Source organism: Apaloderma vittatum, unplaced genomic scaffold (assembly GCF_000703405.1).
Source record: "Apaloderma vittatum isolate BGI_N311 unplaced genomic scaffold, ASM70340v1 scaffold15490, whole genome shotgun sequence".
Classification (NCBI taxonomy): domain Eukaryota; kingdom Metazoa; phylum Chordata; class Aves; order Trogoniformes; family Trogonidae; genus Apaloderma; species Apaloderma vittatum.
This window is the reverse complement of record NW_009696335.1, coordinates 247-18,636: the sequence shown is the minus strand read 5'-3', so window position 1 is coordinate 18,636 and position 18,390 is coordinate 247. Positions and strand designations below refer to the sequence as shown.

The following is an 18,390-nucleotide window of genomic DNA, read 5'->3' as shown; positions in this document are numbered from 1 at the left end:
ATTTCTCCTACTTTGAAATGCTAACATGAGAATGCTGGAGAAACTAACTACAAGGATGCATTTCTAACCAGAAGTAAGAGGTCCATCACATCAATCCCATCAGCTTATAGTCTGTTATAAAAAAAGTCATCCCTATAGTGAATGTAAGAGAACTGGTGAGGGAATATGAAACTATTGATTCTTTGGCTGAACAACACTACAAGTTTGAACAAAGGATCACACCACAAAAAAAAACCCCATGAATCACAGAATCACGCAGAATCACAGAATGTCAGGGGTTGGAAGGGACCTCAAAAGATCATCTAGTCCAATCCCCCTGCCAGAGCAGGATCACCTACAGTAGGTCACACAGGAACGCGTCCAGGCAGGTTTTGAATGTCTCCAGAGAAGGAGAATCCACAACCTCCCTGGGCAGCCTGTGCCAGTGCTCTGTCACCCTCACAGGGAAAAAGTTTTTTTCCAATGTTTTTGTGGAACCTCCTATGGTCCAACTTGAATCCATTGCCCCTTGTCCTGTCACTGGGCATCACTGAGAAGAGCCTGGCTCCGTCCTCCTGACACTCCCCATTCACATATTTATAAACATTAATGAGATCACCCCTCAGCCTCCTCTTCTCCAAGATAAAGAGACCCAGCTCCTTCAGCCTTTCCTCAGAAGGGAGATGTTCCACTCCCTTCATCATCTTTGTGGCTCTGCGCTGGACTCTCTCCAGCAGTTCCCTGTCCTTCTTGAGCTGAGGGGCCCAGAACTGGACACAATATTCCAGATGTGACCTCACCAGGGCAGAGTAGAGGGGCAGGAGGACCTCTCTCCACCTAGTAGCTACTCCCTTTCTAATACACTCCAGGATGCCATCGGCCTTCTTGGCCACGAGGGCACATTGCTGGCTGAAAACAAAATGAAACAACTGATTCTTTGGCTGAACAGGACTACAAGTTTGAACAAAGGATCACAGTAGAAAAAAAAGAAAAAGTCCTAACTAGCCAGCTTCTGAAGCATCAATGAGAAGTTTTAGTTTATCTTTATAAATATTCAGCTTAATAAACTCTTCTTGTTGTCCAAGTTTATTCTAAGACCTTGTCAGCAAGTCTTTGTTGATAGAACAGGCAAGGGTTATGGAGAAGAGTCTGCAGAACAGTTGCTAAAAAGAAACTTGGCTCCAAACTTCAGCAAATGTTGGGTACCAAGACAGAAAAAGAATTAAATTTTGCAGTCAGTCTTATTGTTAGAATACCCTTTGTCCTCTGTACAAATGAATTCACTTTCCTGAGAAAATACAGAAGTCTACCCAATTTGCTGGTGTTCTTTTTCATTTAAAATGAACTTACCGAGTGCCGTCTGCTTTCCAGCTAACTTTGTATGGCTTCTGCTCCAAAAATTTAATATTCTGCTTGTCCATGGAAACAGGCTGTGCCCCAGGAAAACCAGACCTTAAAAAAAAGAACAATGTTTATTAATGTCTGCAATACAGTCAGACAAGGCAACGCATTTTTCACTCTAGACTGAAGTCACACCTTGTACCAAACTTGCTGGAGGTTTAACTTTTGAGTTAGAACATCTTCTCCAATAAGGTATTTTACAAGAGGAATCAAATGCCTATCTGGTAAGAACACGGGTTTCTGTTTATGACAAAACACATTACGTGGAACATCCAGCTTTTAATTTTGCAGGAAAAGATATCTGAATTTAAAATTACTAGAAGAATTATAAGCATCAGCAAGTTAGGAAACACTGTGAGCAACTTCCCGAATTGTCAGCTTTGGAAAGGAAGAGTTCATAACGAGAACTAAAAATCAATGTTCTCATTAACATTATACACAAATCCAAACACAATCCAAACCCAAAGATTACACCTTAGTATTGAAGTGTAATAGCTATTATATATACAAGTCTACTACTCCTTAAGCAGGTACTAAATTTTAGACAAATACCTGGGATAGACTACATCTGGAATTTGCAATTAATCTGAAAACATTTTGTTATGTCAATGGAAAAACAGTTCTAGAACCTTGTTTCTTAATATCAGTAACCAACCATTCTGTTTCATAGTACAATTAAAGATCCTCACCTGTTTCTCTCATGAAGCTTGCTTTTTTTTTATTAAACAATTCATCCAAAAATTGTCACCTCTTTCATTTTCACAATGAGCTGTTTCCTTTTGCAAAACTAGAAATGTAACATGTCTAGACAGTACAAATAAACAAGTTCTAAATGTTATCATACCCTTCCCATCCACAGAACTGCTGACATTTTTGTCGTATTCCTCCTAACTTTGGTTGTGTTGTCACCTGGGTCACACATTTAACTGTTATTCCTTCCAAGAAAATTGCACCCTAAATTAAAACAGAAAAAATAAAATTAGTATTTAAGCCTTCATAAAAGCATATAAAAACACATCAATGTAAGATTGTTTGGTTTTACAACCCGACTCCAATGAGCAACACTAGCTAAAATATTCCTTAAAGATTTACCCTAAATACCAAGATACATCAGCTGAGCTTTGCCATTAAGCTAATTAGTGAGCCATATTAGGAACCCAGGAAACAAAATGTGTTATTTACAGGGGAAAAATAAAATAATGATTACATAAAAAAAATAAAAAGAAGATAAATGGTAAGGGATACACACTGTTTAGTTAGTACTTTCAAGAAAGTTCCCACAGCAAGCTACGCCATCAGTTCAACTCATTTTTCACTCATAACTAAAATGTTGTGATTTAAAAAGAAAGTATCAAGTGTTTAACAGTAAATTGGTCACATATGGAATGTGCAGCAATCAATCATCCTTAGGATGCAAAATAATACAGTTGCAAGAAAATGTATGTGAACCTTTTGGAATTTCATGGTGTTCTGCATTAATTTGTCATAAAATGTGATCTAACCCTAATCTAGTTCAAGAGTATTGACAAATGTGCCTAAAATAATAACATAAAAATAATTTTGATCCTCCACATCTTTATTGAGCACACTCATTCAGCAATCAAAATACTAGTGGAAAAAGTAAGTGAACCTTTGAGCTGACCTCAGAAAAGCTAATCGAAGTCAGGTTAACCTTGGGTCTTGTTAAGCAAATGAGTTTGGAGGTGTGGACTAGAGCTATGTTGACTGATAAAAAACACTCAAACTTTTCTGAGTTTGCTCCACACAAGATCTATTCTTATGTGAGCCGTGCCTCGCCAAAATGAGCTTTCAGAGGACCTACGGTCAAGAACTGTTGATTTACATAAAGCTGGGAAGGGTTACAAAGTGATTTAAAAGTCCTTAGAAATTCACCAGTCTACAGTTATGCAAACAATCAGAGACACTTTGGGACTGTGGCTACTCTACCAAGTGGGTGTCCAGTCAAAATGACCCCAAGCGCACAATGAAGACTCATCAATGAGCCAAAGAGTAAAAGGCATCATTTCCCTCCCTAGAAGAGGGACACTGAAGTGCTGGAGAGGGTACAGAGGCAGGCTACCAAGCTGGTAAAGGATTTCAAACATATCTCTTACGAGGAACGGCTGAGGGATCTGGGGCTGTTTAGCCTGGAGGAGACTGAGGGGAGACCTCATCGCTCTCTACAAATGCCTGAAAGGAGGTTGTAGCAAGGCAGGAGCTGGTCTGTTCTCCCTAGTGGTCAGTAACAGGACAAGGGTAAATGGCCTTAAGTTGCACCAGGAGAGGTTCAGGTTGGATATGAGGAAGAACTTCTTTTCTTGAAAGGGGTGTCAGGCATTGGAACAGGCTGCCCAAGGAGGTGGTTGAGTCACTGCCCCTGGAGGTGTTTTAAGAAATGGGTAGATGTTGTGTTGAAGGACATGGTTTAGTGGTGTTCATAGGACTAGGAAAAGGTTGAACTTGATGATCTTGAAGGTCTTGTCCATGATTCTATGATTCTGTCATTGGAACTGGCTAACATCTGTGTTCAGGATCCTACAGTACATAGACACCCTGCTTGTTCAGTGTTTTTTATGGCAGGACACCACGAAGAAAGCCGCTGATTACTACAAAGAACATTGCTGCACGTCTGAAGTTTGCGAAAGAGCACATTGACACTGCACAGTGGTATTGGCAAAATGTTTTGCGGACTGATGAAACAAAGATTGAACTATTTGGAAAGAACATGCAGCACCACATCTGGTGTAAAAAGGGCACTGCATATCATCATGAAAACATCATCCCAGTTGTAAAGTATGATGGAGGAAACATCATGATTTGGGCCTGATTTGCAGTCACCGAGGGGAAGATGAATTCCCAAGTGTATCAAAAAAGAATAATATGAGAATGTCTGTACACGAGCTGAAACTCTGTAGTGTTAGGTGATGCAACAGGACAATGACTCAAAACACTGGAGCAAGTCCACAACAGAATGGCTTCAGAAAAACAAAATCCACCCTTTGGAGTGGCCAAGTCAGAGCCCAGACCTCAACCCAGTAGAGATGCTATGGAATAACTTGAAGAGAGCCATACACATGACACCTCCAGAGAATATGACAGAGCTAAAGCAGTTCTGCCAGGAAGAACAGGATAAAATCCCTCCTAAATGATGTGCAGCTCTGCTCCACAGCTACAGAAAGTGCCTGTTTGAGGTTATTGCTGCCAAGGGGGGGAGGGAAGGGGTCAACCAGTTACCGATTCCAAGGGTTCACTTACTTTTTCCCCCACCATTTTGAATGCAGAATGAGTGTGTTCACTAAAGACATGGAGGATCAGAATTGTTTTTGTGTTATTATTTTAGGCACATTATATTTGTCAATACTTTTGACTTAGATGGCAGTTAGATTTAATTTTATGACAAATTAATGCAGAACACCATGAAATTCCAGAAGGTTCGTAAACTTTTTCCTACAACTGTATATAATAATAAGGCAGTGTAAGACATCCACTTGAGGATGAGCATCTAAACCTAATTACTATTGTAAACCTGGAGCAAACCACTGCATGTTACAGGTCACAAAGTTCTTCCTGTAAGAAGCCTTTGTGACACCACTTCTAAGTGTGTCAGAAGTATGGCCTCAAAATAAGTGAGCTGGAAACCAAGGATAAAATTGACCTATGAGACGTTAAATGAAAAGTTTTAATACATAAATAATATTTCTAGATCAATGATTCTTTGCTTTCCTTGATTCAGGGAAAGTAAGAGCTGCCCACTAACTGCAGAGATCTAACGTGGGAGATAAATATAAGTAGTTTGGTAATTAGTGAATTAAAGTCACTAAAGAAACATCTTTAGACAGGGGGGGTCTTGATGTTTTGTTGCAATTTTTTTAAATAAAAATCTCAGCAGATGAAGATATTAAGTCCTACTTTTCTCACTCCAAATATTCAAGACATATGTTTTCATTTAAATATGTTAATCTTATCAGACCAAGATGGTGATTCCAGTACAAGAAGCTCAATCACACAGATTTCATCTCCACCTGGGTGCTCTACCATGTTATATGCCTCAAAACTTAAACTTAGGACTGTAGGAAAAACAATCGAAAGAATGAATGTACTAAAGCAGCAGCAAATTTAAGGGTTCTCAGTTGATCTAAGACAAACTTCTTAATAAATTAGAAAACAAAGAGCTGGTTTGTAATAAAATATTTGTGTAAAAATACACTTAGATAATTTCATTCTCTGTCTAAACCAGGTTACTAAAGTGGAAGTGCTCCCCTGAACGCCAGAGGAAACCCTAAGTAGAAATCAATAGAAGAAGGCTGAAAATAAAACTCATATATTCCAGAAAATGCTTCACGTCAAGTGGAATAAAAACAAGTTCTGCACAACAGAACACATTAAAGCCATCAGGTCTACAAGCCACAAAATTAAAGATTTCTATAGAGATTCCAAATCAAGCAGCCTTATTTCAACAACATCTGAAATTCTCAGTGCAGATGAAGAAGATCAAAGCATGAAGTTTCACCTGTCAAGCTATGAATCCCACAAATGAAGACACAAGTATTGTATATCTGTTATTTAAAATGCTTGAAACTTGTTTTAATAAATCTAGCTGCATACAACTGATGAAAGAAGCCTTTTTACTCCCTTCCCTTTCCACACACCATGGCACTCATCTGTTCTACTATAGAGCAAGTTTAGGAATTAAGCTGGCACAAGTAACATCATGAATTAGTCATTTTCTGCCAAATTAGTATCCTAAACTAGCTCACCATTGGATGAGTAAGCACTAGTGCCAGCACAAGGGAAGGAGAAGGAACACAAGAAGCACAGGGAAAGTGTGACCACAGTTTTCAGTGCAGCCTCCATTTAGTCAGTATCGGCTCAGTTGCATCACCAAATTGTATTTTAAGAACAGTACATCCTAAAGCAATACCTTAGTTCAGAACCTTAACTGCCTTAAGCTCTACCAGCTTGCAACGTGTCACTTATTCCAAATTATTTCTGTAGGCACCAGCAGGTACAGCAGCACACAGGTGACAGGGCGAGGAAGGCAGACAGCTACAAATGCCCGGCCAGCACGTCACCTGAATTCTGAGCAGCTGGTTAAGAGCATCATGAAACACAGGACGGTGGTTGTGCCTTGCTTCTCAGAATAACGGCAGACTGCGATGGCAGTGTGACTGCAAAGACTGAAGCAGAAGGCAGGCAACAGGAAAGATTTTCCAGGAAAGAAAAAAATCATAGACATGAAACTGGTGCCTGCCATCGCTAGCTAAGGCACAGTGCTACGAAAACAAGGTGAGCCTCTTACGCATCCATGCTTGGCTAACTAGGTGCTCTAGGTTTCACAAGGACACTTCCTTGGACCAGATGCCAAAACTAAGGCAAATCCATGCACCTTCTGCACCAGCATTGGTTTAACAACCCACCGTGGCAACAGGACACAGGAGAACACAGTGTAGAGCTCTCAGAGGTCTCAAGCTCAGCAGGAGCACCTCAGGCCCTCAGCGCTGCTACTCAGCCAAGAGTTATAAACCCTAATGGATCCAAGGTAACTGCATGCACTTACTGTTTACGCCCTGCACAACCTTCACGTCATCTGTACTAATCAACCTCTCCCTGTCTTCTAAAAGAGAGGAAAGGAGAACCTTAGGAAAAAGTTCTTCAGTACGAGGGTGGCAAGACTCTGGAATAAATTGTCCAGAAAAGCTGTGGATGCCCCCTCCCTGCAGGTGTTCAAGGCCAGGTTGGATGAGGCCTTGAGTAACCTGGTCTAGTTGAGAGGCGTCCCTGCCCATGGCAGGGAGGTTGGACTAGATGACCTCTAAGGTCCCTTCCAGCCTGGTCCATTCTGTGATTCTGTGAGAACCAGGGAGTTACACTGATCAGCTTAACACCTAGAAATACAGGAACATATCACAGGAACTGCCGCTAAGCACATACAAGAAAAAAATATACACAAAGTCACACTGACTCTTACTCAAGAAATAACAGTGTTCAACTGTTCACTTGGTTTTGGTGATGGAACAGGCTTCACAGAATTGGGAGAAGCATGATTTGATGGTGGAGTCTGTCTTGCCTTGTCATTTATTTGCTTGTCTTGTTTTCATAGAGGAACTTGGAAAACACGGGGTAAAAGTAACTTCTATAAAACAGAAGAGCAATCTGTTTCAAAACTGGGTTCAGGGGTTCTGGGTTAATGTTTCACTAACAAAATGAAAGACTATATTGAGAAGGATTTGTGGGGTGTGTATTTTCCCTAAATTTCCTATTAGCATATCCTTATTTTTGTGACATCTGTGAATTTAGTAAGAGTGATACAGACTGTGGTGGTAGCTTAAGAATTCGATGGCCTTAAAACTAAGAATGGGCTGGAAAAAACATTGTGCAATTCAGTATAAACAAAGTTCTACACTAATAAGGAATAAGCAGTTATACAAACACACACTGGTAGATAATTAGAGAAAAAGATACGGAGGCAGCAGGAGACCAAAACCTGAATTAGTATTATTCTGTCTTGTAAAAGGCAATTATATTGAGATATATAAACAGAAGCATTAGCCTTAAGACATGTGAAATTAATTCCTCCCTATTAAGCACTAGACCAGCCTCAGCTAGAGGCTTGTGTTCTATTATAGGCATCACAGTCTCAGAAAAATGTGAGTCAACGTGACAGACTACAAAGCACGACAAGAATGGTCAGAAGCATAAAAGGGACTACAGGGAAAAAGAGAAAAAATTGGCATGTAATGTGGAGAAAGAGAAGGCTAAAAGGAAATGACACTCATACTCAAGTACATAAAACGCTGCCGCAAAATCAGAAAACAATCTTGTTCCATCAAGACACCCGTGGGTAGAACGGAAAGTATAGGGGTGATTAAACTTTGGCAAAAAAAGTAGGTTAGGCAGAAAAAAAGAGTCACTAATATGTAGAATTAACATACTTTGATAGTTAAACAATAAATCTTATCCTTGCTAACTATGTCAACCATAAGGCTTAACCGTTTCCCTGTGTCTCATAGAGGCACCTGCACTCAAAATCGTTAAGAGCTACCACCTCTTCCAGACTGAGGTGTCACCATTCGTTTTAGAAGCACTGCATATTATACCCTGTAACGCCTGCGAAATCTGCAGCTCACATGGGACCAGAACAGATGGGATTCCTTCATAAAAGTAAAAGATCTGGTTGACCCATGAAAAGTTTGAAGGTTCTAACTCAGAATTAGAACTTTTTGCCCTATTCGCAACACCAAGTATTTTTTTTTTCCTGAAGGTTTTATTATTTTTTTTCCTGAAGTGAGATTCTAAGTGGTCAATTAATAACGTTGCTTCAATGCCACAGTCATCATGGCACACACTGACAAAGTCAAAATGTCTTCGGATTTCGGACGTAGCATCTCAGACTACAGCAAATAGATTTGGTGTTGCCTGTCAACTGCATTCAGGGGACAACAAAAGAAACTAGCGGTGTAATTCTAAGGGTTCCCACAGTTTCTATAGCGTAGAAAAGAAAGGCTGTCAAGACTTTTTGACCCCAAAATACGGAAGTTCTAGTGGAAGATGCTGCAGTAAAGTTTCTCACATCCAAGATGGAGTTTCTGAAATGGACAGCGTGCTAACTTCACTTTGCAGATTAGCTGGGCAGTTACTTCAGACTGCTCATCATCCTAGTGGGATGCCCGGGAGGTGTCACCTCCTCTACCCCTGAACTTTTTTTTGCTGTGCCTCACAAAGATGTGAATCAAAATGAAAACATTTCAGAACACCACTATCACCACAGCCACCTCTGATGTGACAAATGTCTGTGCCAAGGCATTTAGAGAAAGAGTCAGATTACAAGACTGAAAACATCTGCTGAAGGAAATCAACGCAATGCTGAAAATTTGGTCCTTTAGAACGTAAAATAAGAAAATCTGAGCAAGAGGTATTTACCTGATAATCATTCACCCTGTAGATCGCATATTTACAAGGAATCACAAATAGATTGTATCCATCTCTACTCAGTTAAGCAGCAGTCCAATCTGCCAGCCAAGAACCACGGTAAAGAATTCTCCCCGTTCCTCCTCTTCACGTCAAAGAATGTTCCTCCAGAGCTGCAAAACTGAATTATACGAATATGCATATTAACTAGATGATTCTTTCTTTCATAAATTCTCTAACTTATAATTACTCTTAGTTATTAATATGCTTATTCGTATAATTTAGCTTTCAGCCTTCATAAAAGAAAAACACACTATGGTGGCAGATAAGAAGAAACCTGGTAAGCCAGTATCATGATTCCTGTTAAACAAATCAGTTTACTTTGAAAAGAGGCTGTCGTTGGACCTCACCATCACACTTCATTTGCTAATGCATCTAAAGGCAAGTCAAAATAAGAGTTTTGAGGTTCTAGCCCAAATAAATTTTTTAGACATCAATGTTTTACTGCAAGACTAATGGAGGTAGTGGCCATATCCCTAAATATTTTTTTTACTATGTTTTTTTTACAGTGTGGGTATTTTTTTATTCCAACTGATGGACTATTTGAAAGTTCAAAGTTCATCTTGCTTCTTTGGACTAGATTTTATATCCTTTTCAGGTTAATTTCTTCCATACTCCATCCATAAACCATGTTGAGCAGCTGCAGTAACAACAAAATGCATTTCTGCAGCTTATTTCATATGAGGATTTCCAAGTGTTTGCAAAAAAACACACCTCAGCACACAAGTAAAATAATTTAGCATTATGCAAAAAGCACCAAATCTATTTTTGCACTCAGCAACATTCTCCCCTACTTTATCTGCAAATTAAAAAAAAAAGTCAGGAATTTGGAGAGAACTAAGCCATTAGTCTTCAGATGATACAAGATGATCTTTTATACGTGAGTATTAATTCTGCATTATGGTAAGTACAGCAACTTATTTCATCAGAATTATGTAGAGGTATGTCAAAATAATCACAGTATGTGATAAGCCATATTTATTATTTTACAGTTAAAACATCTTTGAACAAAATATAATTTTAAAGTTGCCTTCAAGTGTTTAAATTCATATTGCTTTTTTGCTAATCCAAGTCTCAATCCTCCAAAATTTGCAAAAGAATATTTACTAAAACAAGAATTGAATTAAAAAATTCTAAATTTCATCCTCATGACTACAAAAAAGTAAGTAGAAACTGCTTAATCCCCTCCCAATAAAATATCACCTCTAAAAACAGAGTGAGTAATTAGAAAGAGCTTTACTATCTCAACTCAAACTTAAAATTTTTCTAGTATAGCATTTTTTTAAAGTAATTTTTACAAAGAGAATAGTTGAAGTGTTGAATGTTAAAGTTCAAGGTTGACATAGGAAACATAAGAAAACTTGGAATTAATCCACCAGGTTTTTTCCTGGTAAGAGACAACACTACCAGCACTGACACTTGTCTAGCATGTATTAGGGAGTAACTGATGACTATGAGCTTATGAACTTAAGTTTAGCAATTAGAATATTAAGTTCTTAATCAAAAAATACCAGTTTTAGGCGTTCTTTCCTCCTCTTGCCAAAAGAAGAGCTTGATGATCCAGGTTCTGATTCTTGGCCTCCTGTTTTATCATTATCATCGTCCTCCTCTTCGTCTTCATCAAAGCACCATTCTGGTAGCTCAGGTGGTGATGGTGCATCATCTTCATCTCCATAGCGACGAAATAATTCCTTCAAATAGTCACCTTTATAAATACCTGGTGGTCTAGCCTGAGCAAAAGTAGCCACAGCAGCCTCAATACTGTCAAATAAAAATTGAATATCATTCTGGATGCTTCATTCACGTGTTTTAGTCATGTTATGCCTTATAAAATGTTGAGATTTATTTGGACTCAGAATTAAAACAAATTCCAAACCAGTAATTGCAAACACATTCATTATATTTGAAATATCATGCTTAGTTCAGCCTGGCTTTTTCAGTTGCCTTTGCACAAGGTTCTGCATAGTTACGTAGGCACTGCGTGTGTTCTGAGAAGTAACTGCAGCTCACGCTGCTTCATCTTAGCTTTATTGTGGCTAATAGTAAAACTTTTATGGGTGACACACAGGTAAGTGCTTAAGGACTGAATAAAGGCAAAAAAGACCACAGAAAATGATGAACAAACTTAATGAAAAATGCGAGTGTTAAAATTCAAATACAGCCGTATTTCTCCCTCTAAGAATTATCTTTCCTTTCATTACAGGTTTTGCCATCACACTGGGAAAAAGCACCCTAATCTTTCGAAATCATTTCTCTTTCCAGAGGTTTCTTATATTAAAAAAAAAAAGTAATTCTGAAGTCTTTTATTATGCAGCTAACATTTAAGTGCTTCATTAAAACTGGAGACTAGGTCACAAAAAGATTAGAAATCAAAACTAACTGTCATGCACCTTTACTAGCCAACTGGAAAGCACTCCAAAATATTAAACAGTGAAGGGTTTTACTGTTGCTATTTTCACAGACCCTATAAAAATGCTTAACAGAAAACGCTGGACACAATTTTGTCTTCAATTTATCACGGCTGTGTGAAGCAGTAATGCTTCATGGATCAATATTTAGAAATCTTCCTAAATAAGAGAGGAGAAATCACAAAAAGTGAATGCCCCTTTTAGGCTTCTTGATAAGCGTGTATCTTAGCTGGAACAAAGGCACACATTATAGGCCCTGAAAATAATTTTTTCAGGTAAGAAAATAGCCTGCCACTGGAACAAGGAAAACAAAGCTAAAATAGAATAAAGAACTTAAATACAAAAACCATATTTTGTTTGATCTGTACAATATGGGAAGGAGCTTGAGAAATTCATGAGGCAAATTTCCCAGAACAGACAGAAACACTTTCTAAGAGCCTGTAAATTCAGATTGCTCTTCCTATCTTTGCTAAGAGGAGAAAACAAAACACTTTCCAGAGTGAGACTATCAGATGTTTAGTCATCAGATCTCAGAAAGGACAGTTTAAGAATCTGAGGTATTTAGAAGAAGCTTTCTTTTCCATTATGTTTTCCAAGACTCCTAATTTCTTCCTCACAAGACATTTTTTACTTTGGTATCTTTACCAGATTGTTTCACGTCTTCTGTAGTCAATGCCACCGAAAGGTCAAAACAAACAAAAAGGGATGTGGCCTGAAAGATGCTCAGATTTGTCTCTGATGACATTAGGAGAACTATTCCAGAATAGACAGCAATGGAAGCCAGAAGAGGCAGCAGAGATTTCAAGCCCAGAAACCTAGTTGAAAGCAACCATATTTTCCAAGTTCTAGAAACACAGCAAGTCTTTCAGAAAAATAAGTTGTGGAAAAATAAATGAAGTAAGTTTTCTGACCACTAGCTGGAGAGCTTTCAGTCCAGGTGACCTTTCTCTAAACTAACTGTAAAATATATCTCTGTTCACAATACATCATTAGCACTCCTATATCATATGCTTAAGGAATTAATACAGATGGATTTCTTCCATTAGGAAAATCTTATTTCCTCATCAGCAAGTAACAGTGCCTTATTTAAGGAATGATATGGCAAATTGGATTTCTCTTGATACATGCGTAGCATTAACTACCATCTTGTCAAAACTCATTCTTTGGCTGTGAACATTCTTCCCTACCAGGTGACATCTGGGTGTTCTGTTAAAAAAAATTCATACAGAGATGAACAAACTTGACACAACTACCTGAATGAAAAAAAAAAAAAACCACAAACCAGAGACACGGCTGTTAAGTTTTAAGGCTTTTCCCACAGAGGTCTGAAAATAAAGAAAGGCTGCATAAAAGCAGGAGTTTCAAACAGGTTCCAGTACATTTCCTCTTCAAAACAAAGGACCAATTCTGAATTTAATTATTGCATGCCGCTTTTAAATTGTTAAGATTAAAAGCATACAAATTCACTGGTTAATAAGAACAACTAGAATAATACCAGAAAGGTAATCTGTATCTCTGTCTACTTCCTATACTCAGCTAAACTCTGCCAAGATTCAGCCAGCCACTGTGAATGGTGTTCTCTCTCCATTACTCCAATGTCTTCAATCCAAGTTTACTGACAGACTACAACGACCTAGTTCTTTACAACCAGCCTGCACATACATGCTAAGCACCAAACAACTGTATGTCCAGTCATAAGACACTGCTGCAACAGCAGCAGAATTCTCCTCACCTCAAGGACCACACAATAAATATTAGAATGCTTCAGGGGCTTGTTAAGAAATGTGCATTGCACAGGAACCCGAAAGGGACAAAACATTGTGTTGTGAATACTACCAAACATGCAAAAGTCACATCCACCAGCATAGTATAAGCAAATTTTTTTTACACTTAATGCTATTTGAAAAAGTCTTTACGAAGGCACCAACATTCTTAAATCACAAAAAAACTGAACACCCAGGCGAGTCCATATAAAAGCATGCTGTAGACTTTAGTCAAATAACAAGTCGGAAATAAGGACTTTGTCTCCCTCCAATTCCTCAGAAGCAGGTATGTCATTCTGCTGTTGCTCTAGCTGATCTCTTCAGAACTCAACAAAAAAAGAATTTAAAAAAAACAAAAATCAAAAAAGTCGACACGCAAATCTACATGAAAAAGATGATAAAGTCAAAAATAATCTTTCAGGCATCTCTGAACTCTGTGTTCTTACTCAAAATGTGGGACATGTCATAGGAAAGAGACACAATACCATATATACACTCCTAAAAGCCCACACATAGCAGGTACGGCTGACTTTTGACCTACCAGACCTAGAAAGCTTGACTGAAACAGGCTTAGCTACCAAGGGATGATACGAATAATGTTAATATAACTTGTTTGTTCAAGATTAGTATGCAATTTTAAAATAACAAACAGTGAATACATTAGGATAGCTGCTGTTAGGACAATGAGCGAAACACACTGAATAAACATTCAAAGTTACCTCCAGTCCAGCTTCTCGACCAAAAAGGCACAGATCAGAAAGCCAGTTCTATTGAAACCATGTGTGCAATGGACACCTAGGCAAGACAAGAAAACGAGATAATCATTTGCAAGTAGTTTTAACAAACATGCTTTATTTTCCCAGGTGTGGCTTTGAATCCTTCTACCTTTATCAGTAATATTAAAGAATTATTTCCCTTCCCATTAAGGCAGCCCGGATCATGTAAGGCACACAAGCCTAAAAAGCAATCTATTACATTCTTTCTGCAAATTATTAGCAACAAGAGTATAGGATACTTCAGTTTATCTCAACTCAAAAGCACTACCTTAATGCAACTTAAATATATCTAACACAGATAGATTCAAAGTATTTTTTTGTGACTGCTCAAAATGCTTATCAGAACACATAACGATACAATCAAATTCTATAATTGTGCTTTTAGTGGATTCACACCATCAAGCGCAAAAAGCATATCCAGGTTACCCTACCTCAAATCTGAGAGCAGTGTCAAGAGATCACAATTCTAATTCAAATTAGCTATTACCATGCTAAGATCAGAATTATTAATTTTGAAAAAAAAAATATACAAAAGGAAAACTATACAACAGTATAAACACCTTGAATTACCTATCTTTTCAATGTAACAAAAAATGCATTAAGTCTTCAGCCTCTATTTTACTGAATTTATCCCCCAGTGAAAGACGGGGAAGTCAAATGCATTCGAACTTTTTCCTTCCCTCAAGGCAACAGCACCATCTAGTGACACACAAACCAGCCTGAAAATTCCCACTATTAAAAATATTAAGGATTCTCAGGCAAGATGTTGCTTCCTCTTCATATTGCATTTTAAATTATAAATAGCAGAGTTTCCACTAATAAACACAATTATTCTTAATGTTAACAAATTTCTCAGTTGTGAGCATAGAATCACTGAGTTGTTTATACTGAAAAAGACCTTTAGGATTATCGAGTCCAACTGTTAACCTAGTAATGCCAGGTTCAGCGCTGAACCATGTCCCTAAGCACCACATCGACATGTCTGCTAAACACTTCCAGGGATGGGGACTGCACCACTGCCCTGGGCAGCCTGTGCCAGTGCTTGACAACCCTTTCCATTGAGAATTTTTTCCTAATGGCGAACCTAAACCTCCCCCGGCATAACCTGAAGCCATTCCCTCTTGTCCTATTGCTTGTTACCTGGGAGAAGAGCCCAACACTGCTTTGCTACAGCCTCCTTTCAGGGCATTGCAGAGAGCGATAAAGTCTCCCCTCAGAATCCTCCAGACTGAACAACCCCAGTTCCCCTCAGCCGTTCCTCACAACACACGTGCTCTTCACCAGCTTCGTTACCCTTCTTTGGGCATACTGAGGGGTTCAAAACCAGACAAAGTACTCAAGATGCGGCCTCACCAGTGCCCTGAACAGGGGTAAAATCACTTCCCTGGTTCTACTGCCCACACTATTCCTGATCCAGGCCAGGATGCCTTTGGCCTTCTTGGCCACCTGGGCACACTGCTGGCTCATGTTCAGCCGGCTGTCCATCAACACCCCCACATCCCTCTCTGCCTGGCAGCTCTCCAGCCACTCCTCCCCAAGCCTGTAGGGTTGCTGGGGGTTGTTGTGAAGCAAGTGCAGGACCTGGCACCACGAGGCAACTCATTTAATTAAGTTTTAATTGATTTCACAGAACCAGAGAACCATGGAATGATTTGGGTTGGAAGGGACCTCAAAGATCATCCAGTTCCACCCCCCCCGCCATGGCAGGGACACCTCCCACTAGATCAGGTCGTTCAATGCTCCATCCAACCTGGCCTTGAACACTTCCAGGGATGGGGCATCCACAAGATCCCTGGGCAACCTCTTCCAGTGCCTCACAACCCTCAGGGTAAAGAACTTCCTCCTTATATCTAGCCTGAACCTAGGCTCTTCCAGTTTCCACCCATTACCCCTTGTCCTATGAATCCAGGCCCTTGTAAAAAGTCTCTTCTCTGCCTTCTTATAGGCCCCCTTCAGGTACCACTGTAAGTCACCAGAGTCACCTCTTTTCCAGGCTGAACAAACGTGTCCTCGTAGGAGAGCTGCTCCAGCCCTCTGACCATCTGACCTCTGCCTCAAATGGTCAGATTTGCTTATTTCTCTGCCATAGTTAGTAAACCAAGTTTAGCAACAATTCACTTGATGCTTATTCAGACAAAATGTGAATATCTATCTTTTTTCCTATATGCTCCTCTACACTGCAAGTATCTTATTCTTTTTACAGGACATCCAAAAAATGCCTGCAGAGGCTGATAAACCCCAGAGTTATTATATGGGTAAACAGAAATACACATCAACTAGATCAGGGTCAGGTTTTGCGCCCACCCACCAAGCTTCCCTTCTTAATAAAGCAAGGCTAATTTCTTGGATTCATCTACTCTAACCATTTAATAATATTAAAAACTGTGTCACTTGCATCAAATTAAATCACTTTTCGCTTTCTTACAGAATTTGTTCCCAGCAATCATTTTCCTTTGTTTTCTGCTTAAGCAAAATGTCTGCATTTTGTTTCCTTAAGTTTGGCAGGCATACTCCAGTCCTTCAAGTTGCAAAAATAAACTTTCCATCCTATATTATTCTAGCTGAATAGAAAATTTTGTTCATTTATTCATATTTTGGTCTCTTTTGATATCTATTCTTGCCACTTGAAAGAAAATAGCACACAACTGCAATCAATAAGTCCTGCAGCTGTTACCTGCTACCAAGAAATTTAAGTCAATAATTTTATATACATGACAAGGAAAAAAGCATCTCAGTAATGAGATCAGTGGCTTGGAAAGGAAAGATCACACTGGATGCAGCACTATCACCGCTGCAGGCTGCTTTCACTTTTGGTAAAAACAACCTCCACACTAGTTCCTCTGATGCTCTGTCAGAGGAAACAATTTTTCATTAATTCATGGAAGGGAAACAGAAAATTCCAACATCTCTCTTTTACTATGAAAGTCTAGAGCATAGGTTATTTCCAGCCTAGTCCATTCTACGATTCTATGATTCTATTTAAAAATCTTAGCCAACAAATTATTTCCTTCTTGACTCCTCCTAATTGACTTTTTTTCCTTAGAGATGGAACAATCTAAATAATGGAGGAACATTCCACAATTCATAGAAGTCAAAAAGTTAATGACTGAAAACTAAAAATGGCATTCTAAAAGTTGAAATACTGGCTAAATGGGTCTGCTCCAGCTATCACCATCCTGTCCATGCTCCATATAAATTGCTGGTCATGACAATTATTTCAAGTTTTGAAATTTTATTGGAGGATCAAGTAGAGGAGCTGTGAAAGGAGAGCGAAGAATGGGGAACTGTTAAATGAGAGTGAGTGGGATCAGTCACCGACAGTATCTGAAGCCCTGGTACGAGTTCTAAAATACTGTTGATGATTCATCCCACTTACTCTCATTTAGCAGTTCCTCATTTTCTGTATCACATACCTGCGTGAGAGAAGAAAACATAGGTCTCAAAAATTCATTCTATGTGAAATAAAGAAATAAAAAGTACCTCAAAGAAAACTGTGGGTAAAAGTGTGTGCCCAAATTAAATCTCTCAAGCACTGAAAACCCCCAACAAGATTCAAGATTCTCAGTGGTATTTTGTGACAGGACAAGCAACAATGTCCACAAACTGAAATAAAATAAACTCTGTTTTAATGTAAGAAAAAAAAAGTATGTTGCAAGGGGGAGTAAACACTGGAAGAGGTTGCCAGAACGTGTTGTGGAGTATCCAGCCCTGGAGATGGCCAAAACCCCAATGGGCACAGCCCTGAGCAAGTTGCTTTCACTGGCCCTGCTCTGAGGAAGAGCAACTGACCACAGGACTTCCGCAGGCTCCTTCCAACAGCCTCTGCTCCGGTAAATTCTGTGACTCTGCATGAATTCTAAACTGTATTAACATATAAGCTTATTTAACCAAGCTCTTATCGATGACCCCTACAATAACTTTTCCAGGCGCTCCAAAGTCGCACAGACACCTCAGATTCTGGAAGGCTGAAGAATCAGCACAGAGGCTTGAGGGCAACACCCACCCTGACTCTGGAAATTCAACCACAAAGTAATTTCTCGTCTCTGACAGTTTGCAGAGAGAGCTAAGCATTAATATGCTTAGCAGAAATTAGAA

The 18,390-nt window shown here is 39.1% G+C and overlaps 1 protein-coding gene across 1 annotated transcript; it reads right to left on the bottom strand.

The window, feature by feature from the left end:
- Positions 1–1,329: 1,329 nt before the first annotated feature.
- RNGTT (RNA guanylyltransferase and 5'-phosphatase) lies at positions 1,330–17,708 on the bottom strand (the record flags this gene model as incomplete). The annotated part of the gene is made up of 5 exons (XM_009874548.1): positions 1,330–1,431; positions 2,225–2,334; positions 10,860–11,109; positions 14,239–14,314; positions 17,672–17,708. Coding segments are annotated over 5 exons (575 nt in total), but the record flags the coding sequence as incomplete, so codon positions are not given.
- Positions 17,709–18,390: the final 682 nt, after the last annotated feature.